The sequence below is a fragment of the Ipomoea nil genome, unplaced genomic scaffold (assembly GCF_001879475.1).
Source record: "Ipomoea nil cultivar Tokyo-kokei standard unplaced genomic scaffold, Asagao_1.1 scaffold1310, whole genome shotgun sequence".
NCBI classification, from domain to species: Eukaryota; Viridiplantae; Streptophyta; class Magnoliopsida; order Solanales; family Convolvulaceae; genus Ipomoea; species Ipomoea nil.
In genome coordinates, this window is record NW_017617738.1 from 86,628 (window position 1) to 95,192 (window position 8,565).

The following is an 8,565-nucleotide window of genomic DNA, read 5'->3' on the forward strand; positions in this document are numbered from 1 at the left end:
TATAATAAAATTTGTAATAATTATTAGATTATATTAATCAATTATATATGGAATTGAAGTTGTATTGTAATAATTATCCAAAAGCATGTTAATTTAGAAGCTTCAAAATATATATATATATATATATATATATATATATATATATATATATATATATATATATATATATATATATATATATATTATAGCTTCAAAATTAATATGGTGGTGTAGTGTTACTAATATATAGATTAAATGTTTTTATTATATATATTTGTGATTTTGAGATATTTGTACTTTAATACTAGGTATATATGGAAAGTATACCAGAACATCGAAAATGGATGTATAATCGATTGTTACCTGGAAAGAGGGGAATCAGTAATGAGTTTTTAGCTGGTGTTGAGCAATTTGTTAAGTATGCATGTACGCTTTCTGTATACGAGTTGACAAATACAATTAGGTGTCCATGTAGTAAATGCAAGAATAGAGTACACTTATCTACTGATGATGTCCGTGTTCACTTGTATAAGAAAGGATTTGAACCGTATTATTGGGTATGGACTTGTCATGGTGAACCTATTCCTACAGTAAACGAGCGAGTTTTGGAGACACGTAACGAAAATAATCAATATGAAGCAATGGTGTTTGATGTAGGTGGTTCATCATTTATTCCATTTCATGTGGAAAATAACCAAGAAGAAGAGCCACATACAAGTGCACAAAACTTTTATGATTTATTAAACACGGCTAGACAACCTTTGTCACCCGGTTGTGTTGAAGAAACAGAGTTGTCATATGCATTGAAGATGATGAATATAAAGGCCACTTTTAACATTCCACAGCTAGCAATGGATCAAATATTTGAGTACAATAAGCATATAATGGGTCCAAATAATCGAGTGCCATTTAGTTATTATGATTCAGAGAAATTGATTTCAAAGCTGGGGCTTGATCATGAAAAGATTGATTGTTGTGTTAATAGTTGTATGTTGTACTATAAGTCTGATATCAATGAGCGACATTGTAAGTTTTGTGGCGAGGCTCGGTTTAAACCACGACCGCCTACTTGTGCTCGTGGGAAAGAAGTTCCTAAGAAAAGGATGCATTACTTGCCTCTCATCCCTAGATTGCAACGATTGTATGCATCACAAAGTTCTGCTGAGCACATGAGGTGGCATTATGAAAATCGCCGTCAACCAGGTATTATGTGTCATCCTTCAGATGGTGAAGCGTGGAAACACTTTGATACTCAGTATCCCGACTTTGCAGCAGATCCTCGGAATGTAAGACTAGGTTTGTGTGCTGACGGGTTTTGTCCTTTTGGTTTAAATGCTAAATCATATTCTTGTTGGCCGGTTATGGTTGTTCCATATAATCTTCCACCATCAATGTGCATGACTACCCCGTATATATTCTTAACTTGTATTATTCCCGGGGAACACAACCCAAAGGCGAATATTGATGTCTATCTGCAACCTTTAATTGATGAGCTTCAGTTGCTATGGGATACAGGGGTTCTAACTTATGATGTCTCGTTAAAGCAAAACTTTATGATGCGAGCTATGTTGATGTGGACCATCAATGACTTTCCTGCCTATGGTATGTTATCTGGATGGCAAACAGCAGGAAAACTAGCATGCCCTTATTGCACTCATTATACTAAATCTTTCTATTTAAAGAATGGGCGTAAAACATGTTGGTTTGATTGTCATCGACAATTTCTTCCAATGGATCACCCTTTTAGAAAAAATCGTGATTCCTTCTTAAAACATCGGGTAGAGAAATCAAGACCCCCAAGGATTTTGACAGGGGAAGAGTTGTTGCCTACTATTGAGATGTTGCCAAAAATTACTGATGGGCCAATTGGTCGACTTGAAGGGTTTGGATGTTCACATAATTGGAAGAAAAGAAGTATATTCTGGGATTTACCATATTGGAAAGATAACCTCCTCCGTCACAACCTTGATGTCATGCATATAGAGAAGAATGTGTTTGATAACATCTTCTACACAGCTATGGATGTTAAAGGAACTAGAAAAAACAAAGACACGCCTGCTGCTCGTTTGGATATAAAAGAGATATGTCATAGACCACAACTCGAATTGGTGGAACATAATGGTCGATATCTTATGCCAAAGGCGAGTTACAGTTTGAGCCGAGATCAGCAGACAGTTGTGTATGAGTGGTTAAGAACTCTAAAATTACCTGATGGCTTTTCTTCAAATATAAGTAACTGTGTTGATTCAACATGTTCAAAATTGTGTGGGATGAAAAGTCATGATTGTCACATTTTTATGCAGTGTCTTCTGCCAAGTGCCTTTATATTTTTACCAAAATCACATTGGAAGGCTTTAGTTGAGTTAAGCAGATTTTTTCGAGATCTATGCTCAACTTCTCTCAGGGTTGACACGTTGAATGAAATGAATAACACCATTGTCCTTATACTCTGTATGTTAGAGCGTATTTTCCCCCCATCGATGTTTGATTGCATGGAGCATTTACCTGTACACTTGGCTAATGAAGCACGTCTCGGTGGACCAGTCCAATATCGTTGGATGTATCCATTTGAAAGGTTCATTAACCATCTCAAATCTAAAATGAAGAATAAGAGATATGTTGAAGGGTCGATATGTGATGCATACTTGATTGAAGAGACAACACATTTTGCATCATTTTACTTTGAAGATAATGTGCAAAGTAGGAGGACACAGATTGGTAGAAATTTGAACGATGGTGGAATTGACCCTAACTTGCCAAGAACTTTATCAGTTTTTAATCGACCAGGCCGTCCAATCGGCGCGAAAGGTCAAAGATATTTGGACACTAAAGAGAGATTCGCAGCTCATCAATATATATTGCTTAACTGTGAAGAGGTTCAACCAATTTTAAGGTATGCACTATGCCTTTATTTAAATGCATTGTTTGTATTGGACATTTAAGGTATGCACTATGCCTTTATTTAAATGCATTGTTTGTATTGGACATTTTACAATTGTTTTCTTTGTAGGTTGTATGAGACAGGTTTACGGCAGTACAATCCAGGTGTCACTGATGAAGACATTGATAATGAAGTCGAAAAGAATTTTGCAAGCTGGTTTAAAGATTATGTAATATTATAAGAATAATATCCTTATATTTTTGTTTTTTGTAATTCACATATGCAATTAACTAATTTTAGCTATTAACATTGCAGGTTTACAATCCTGGAAATAATATTTGTAACCAATCGTTGATTGATTTGGCATGCGGCCCACTACTGCAAGCTACTACATATAATGGGTATGTTGTTAATGGTTTTAAGTTTCAAACTGAAGAACATTGTGTTCGAAAGTCAACAAACAATTTTGGAGTGTCCATAAAGGGGACAAGTTTGTCACATGATGAATCATTTTTCTTCGGCACTTTGAAAGAGATTGTTGAAATTGAGTACCCAAATATTCCATTGAAAAGAGTGGTGTTGTTTAATTGTGAATGGTTTGACCCAACTCCAAATACAGGTACCAAATTGGATTTTGACAGTGGTCTTGTGGAGGTGTATTGTAGGAGACATTATAAAAAGTATGATCCTTTTATAATTGCACAAAATGCATGTCAAGTGTGTTATATTCCATACCCTAGAGGTATAAGAGAAAAATTGAATTGGTGGATTGTTTTAAATGTCCGACCAAGAGGAACAATTGATAATGCTTATAAGCACATTGAGAGTTATCAATATGATGGCATACCTATGCCAACATATGATGTGGGTTTAGATCAAGAGGGTGGTGATGATTTACTGCACAATCCAGTAGTTTTGGATGAAGTTGAAGTTAACCCAATTGGAAGTACGCAAGGAGTAGATGACCACTATGAAATAGAGGATGAGAGTGAAGAATCTGAGCAAGATGATGAAGTTGTTTATGAAGATAGTGAGAATGAGGATGGAGAGAATGTTGAATTTAATAGAGATAGTGAAGAAGATGACTGAATGGTGTTGTGGTTTTTATTTTTTTTTATTTTTTTTTTTAATTTTGTTATTTGATGAGATAATGTGTTATGCTTATATTGTGAATATTTATTTTATATATGTATAAGTCAATAAGCGAAAAAAAAAAAATAGTGGAAATAGAGAAGCGGGAACTCTTGGTGGGAAAAAGAAAATTTTTTAGATACCCTCTTTCAGTCTCTCTTATCGACAGTCATACTCTCAATGCCACTTTGAGTCTCTCTGGCGAAAACTCCTGCGAACTGAGTGCCACCACCGTCATGTTCCGCCACGATTTGCGACCGTAGTGCACAACCACCGTATCCTCGTGCCAGTCGATCTGAGCCTCATCTGCTGCTTCGTTGTCTGCCAGAAGGGAAGAAGAACCCTAGCCTTCTACCGCCAAATCTGTATGTATACGAGCCTACCGCGGTCACAACGTTGCTGTTTGGTGTTGTGAAATCTCCGGTAATGCCTCCTTCCCCTTTTTTTCCGCTTCAATTTCAGTTTATATATACTATTTCCGCTTTAATTTCAGTCACAACACCCCTTTTTCCGCTTTAATTTCAGTCACAACAACCCTTTTTTCCGCTTTAATTTCGCTTTACGTAGTGCCTCCTCCCTATAATGCCTTGCTTTATTTTTTGAAATCTCTACACTTTCAAAAATTTCTGCTTCATATACACACACGCCTACACAGACACTAAGAAGGCATAGAAAATTTCTGCCTGGAGTAGCGAAACTTCTACAGATAGTGCACACTGTAAGTGAATTGGTTAGTGAAATTAATCCTAAGTGAATTAGTTAGTGAAATTAATCCTATCTAATTACTGCCATATTAAATTGAAAGTTTTGTATTGAAATTAAGCCTAACTATTACTCTAATTAAGCATAGCATTACTGTAATGTTAGTGAAATTAAGCCTAAGTGAATTGGTTAGTGAAATTAAGCCTAACTAATTACTGTAATGTTAAATTGAAAGTTTTGTATTGAAATTGGAATTTTTGTAGTGAAATAAAGCCTAACTATTACTCTAATTAAGCATAACATTACTGCAATGTTAGTGAAATTAAGCCTAAGTGAATTGGTTAGTGAAATTAAGCCTAACTAATTACTGTAATGTTAGTGAAATTAAGCCTAAGTGAATTGGTTACTGTAATTAAGCATAACATTACTGTAATGTTAGTGAAATTGGAAGTTTTGTATTGAAATTAAGATAGATTAATCAGCTAATATTTAATTATTTAAGATAGATTCAACAAATAAAAATAAATCAAGTAATGTTACCTTTTTTTTGGGATGTTTAATCTTCTAATATGAATGTGCCAGCAAAGTTGTATGAAGAGGAACCATTTGCAGCTGCCTCTATTGCTCAAGTAAACCATGTTGTGTTGAGAGATCATCAAGAAGTGGCTGTCAAGGTTTGCAAATTGGGTATAATTTATGCTTGAAGTTCCATTATTCATAACTCATATTTTCTTTGTTGATCACTTTACTATTGTTTAGATGTCACACCAACGTAAAAGAAATAGAGGTAAAGGTAAAACAGTTACGGGTAGTCATTCAGAAGCTGGCATCTCACAACCGCCATCGTTGCATGCATCAATTAATGATCCGGAAGAAGGAAGTACAGCTGTAATGGAAACACCACCTAATCAAGTCCATAGAGGGTCGGAGGACACTAACTCTGAGCGTACTCCCTCAAGTTCAAGGCCCATAGAGCATACTACTGAAGAGCCTAGCGAGCATACTTCTGATGCAGCTTCGGTGCGTATTGATGAAGCTGCTTTAGGTGGAGGAGAGGGTATGCCAACAGATTCACCGCCAAGAACGATTCCATCAGACCGATTTACAACTTTTATTCGCACAGTTGGCGGAGCTGCGTAAGACTTCATTTAATTTAATTTATGATTTTTGCTGCAATTATTTAGCTAACTAGTATGATGGATTTTAATAAATTGTTTACATGCATTAGGAAAGTGATTATGCAGTCCAATAATTGTAATTCTTTTTTGTTATTCTTTTTTGCTATTCGTTTTGCATGATAATCCAGATTTGAGCCTCATACAGCACACCGTGAGATCATACTTTGTATACAACGGATGTTCACACAGCCAATAAAATCATTTAAGTATGCTCCTCAACATTTGAAAGATGTGTGGTTTAATGAGTTTAGGGTAAGTAATTGAATGTGAAATCACTTCTTTTTGTGACTGAATTGCAGAATTTACAAAACATTCATGAATTTGAATTTATTTTGATTGTCAATAGAAAAAGCATCGTTGGGATCCATTGGAGGAGGATACTGTTCGCCGCATCTTTCAAAAAAAAGGTGCAAAGTTGCTTTCAGACCATCTTCGAGAAGCTCGTGAGGGCTTGGCAAAAAATAGAACCAAACCAAACTGGATTTCAGATGACGTGATGGCTGGCTTAATTCGCATTTGGGAGAGTGAGGAGTTCAAAAAGCTCTCCGAAAAAAACAAGAAGAATAAAAATTCAGACTGCGGCGGACTAGGTGCATCACTTCATAGTTGTGGTTCTATTCCAATGACTGAGCATCGTAGAAGATTGGTAAGTGTTAAGTGTTGGAATACCAGAACAGTATGTGTATTTCATATATTGCTGTACAAGTAGAAGGACTATTTATACATAGGTTGAAAGACTACTAGCCATACGATTCAAAATTCTGTAATAGTAAGTTTGAAAATAATTAATATAACTCTAACAACCCTTATTCATCTAACAATTAAGTTTGAAAATAATTAATATAGTTTATCCTATAATATTATACTGAGTATGTTGTGTATTTTGTATATTGTTCTTGAATAGAAAGAAAAGTTGGGAGAAGATCCAAGTCATGCAGCCTTGTATGAACACACTCATAAGCGCAAAAATGGAAATGGAGCATATGTTTGTAGAAAAGCACAGAAAGTTGTTGTAAGAAATATTATTCTTATTACTTTTATTCTAATTATCACATGAAATTATTTTAGTAGGTGAACATGCTTTGTCTTATTCTATAGGATACAGCAAATGATTTACAACAAACTCAGCCTGATGTATCGAATGCACAGTTGTGGTTGGAGGCAACCGGCGGTGTAAAGAGAGGAGGCTATGTATATGGGTTTGGCTCAGTTACTCAACATTACTTCCCGGAGGCTTCAAGGGTATCAAATTCTAAATCAGGAGTGTCATCTTCCAATGCAGCTTTGATAGCAGAAATTCAACAAATGTGGGAAGAGAACAAGATGTTTAGGGAAGAGAACAAGATGTTCCGGGAGCAGGTTGATAAGATGGGTGCTATATTTTCACAGTTCAGTCCAAATTCTGAATGGTTAGCCTCCATGAATCTAAACAACTCTACTTCAACCAATGATGAAACACAAGCACCTATTGATGAAGATTAAGCGGTATATATTTTCATGACTTTTTGTTGGTGTATGGTAATGTTCTTACTGCTATGTAGTTTTTAGTGGTTAAGCACAATATAACTCCCTAACCTAGTAGTTAGTAAAGGTAGGTTTAAGTTTTTTTGGACAGTGCTAGCTAGCCTCTCTTTTGTTATGAAGTCATTAAGTTAGCACATGTTTTTTTTGATGGGAGAAACTCGTATATGCTTGTTCGTGTTCCTAACATGTTTATGGTGTATGGAAATAGCATGTTGTTGGAAGTACTATGAATATGACTATATTTTTGTTGTAAATGTTTTTGATGTTTAAATATATTTTCAAAAGGTATTATGTGCTGCTGGAATGACAAGGTGATCTGTCGCTGCAGATAGGAACCTTGTCATGGTCATGTGGAAAAAGAGAGAGAGTGAGTCTAGTAACATTGGGGATGAGTGGAGGGTGGTATAAGGAAGGGGTAAGGCAAAAACAACAATTTGTTTTTTTGCAGGTTCTGCTGAGAGGTTGGTGACAGTGGCAGTTACTGAGCTAGTGAGCTTTCTGGAAGACTGCAGCAGCATTCAAGACTTTAAAAATGGAGGATGCTGCTTTGGGGAGGTTGATCTCATGCTTGGGAAAGGATTCCTCTTGGATGTTTGATAATGATGCTGACCTGTGGGCTGTGATCCACAGGGATGAGGCTGTTGGAAACTGATTGCAGCAGGAATAGTAGAGATGGAGCTTAGGCAGAGCTCTTGATATAATTGAAGGATGATTGGAGGGGATATGGCCCCTAGAACAGTGGTAGTATAAGGCGACTCTAACCTAGATTTGTGACTGATCTGCACTATTGCTTAGTTGCAGAAATGAAGTCTTGTATGTTATTTACTTGGCTTGCAGGTGGTTTATGTTTATGTGATTGAAACTCAGCTGTGCAAAGGGAGACTTGATTCCCCTATTACTGACCCTTTTGTTTATTTACTTGGTGCCATTTTAGTAGCTTAGTTGTAAGATTTGGAGTTAGTTTGCGGAGTCACTTTTGGGCTCTTTGTATAGACTTTTGAAAGTTTTATTAATAAATGTACAATTTCCAATATATATATATTCAATTTGAAATTTAGTGTGTTTGTTAATTTGTTGATGATATAATTTATAATAATAGGTAGAAATAAAATTATGATAATATAAAAATAATAAAAATATTTAATATGATTTAATATTTTCCTACCAACA

General features: G+C 35.5%; 3 protein-coding genes across 4 annotated transcripts; all 3 read left to right on the plus strand.

Annotated features, from left to right (window-relative positions):
• Positions 1 to 293: 293 nt before the first annotated feature.
• LOC109185049 lies at positions 294 to 2,341 on the plus strand. The gene is made up of 2 exons (XM_019335047.1): positions 294 to 2,211; positions 2,283 to 2,341. The coding sequence occupies exons 1-2, from the start codon at positions 294 to 296 to the stop codon at positions 2,339 to 2,341; spliced, it is 1,977 nt and encodes a 658-aa protein (XP_019190592.1).
• Positions 2,342 to 2,497: 156 nt separating this feature from the next.
• Positions 2,498 to 3,955, plus strand: LOC109185082. Its single transcript, XM_019335076.1, has 3 exons — positions 2,498 to 2,872; positions 2,990 to 3,089; positions 3,176 to 3,955. Exons 1-3 carry the CDS (start codon positions 2,538 to 2,540, stop codon positions 3,947 to 3,949), a joined length of 1,209 nt encoding a protein of 402 aa, XP_019190621.1. The 5' UTR covers positions 2,498 to 2,537; the 3' UTR covers positions 3,950 to 3,955.
• A 184-nt stretch (positions 3,956 to 4,139) lies between these two features.
• Positions 4,140 to 8,315, plus strand: LOC109185045. 2 transcript variants are annotated; one of them, XM_019335044.1, is made up of 7 exons: positions 4,140 to 4,414; positions 5,276 to 5,367; positions 5,453 to 5,829; positions 6,000 to 6,123; positions 6,218 to 6,517; positions 6,776 to 6,883; positions 6,970 to 8,315. In XM_019335044.1, the coding sequence occupies exons 3-7, from the start codon at positions 5,453 to 5,455 to the stop codon at positions 7,351 to 7,353; spliced, it is 1,293 nt and encodes a 430-aa protein (XP_019190589.1). In that variant the 5' UTR covers positions 4,140 to 4,414; positions 5,276 to 5,367; the 3' UTR covers positions 7,354 to 8,315. The 2 variants fall into 2 exon arrangements, with proteins under 2 accessions (XP_019190589.1, XP_019190590.1); XM_019335045.1 differs by having other exon boundaries at positions 5,281 to 5,367.
• The last annotated feature ends 250 nt before the right edge of the window (positions 8,316 to 8,565 follow it).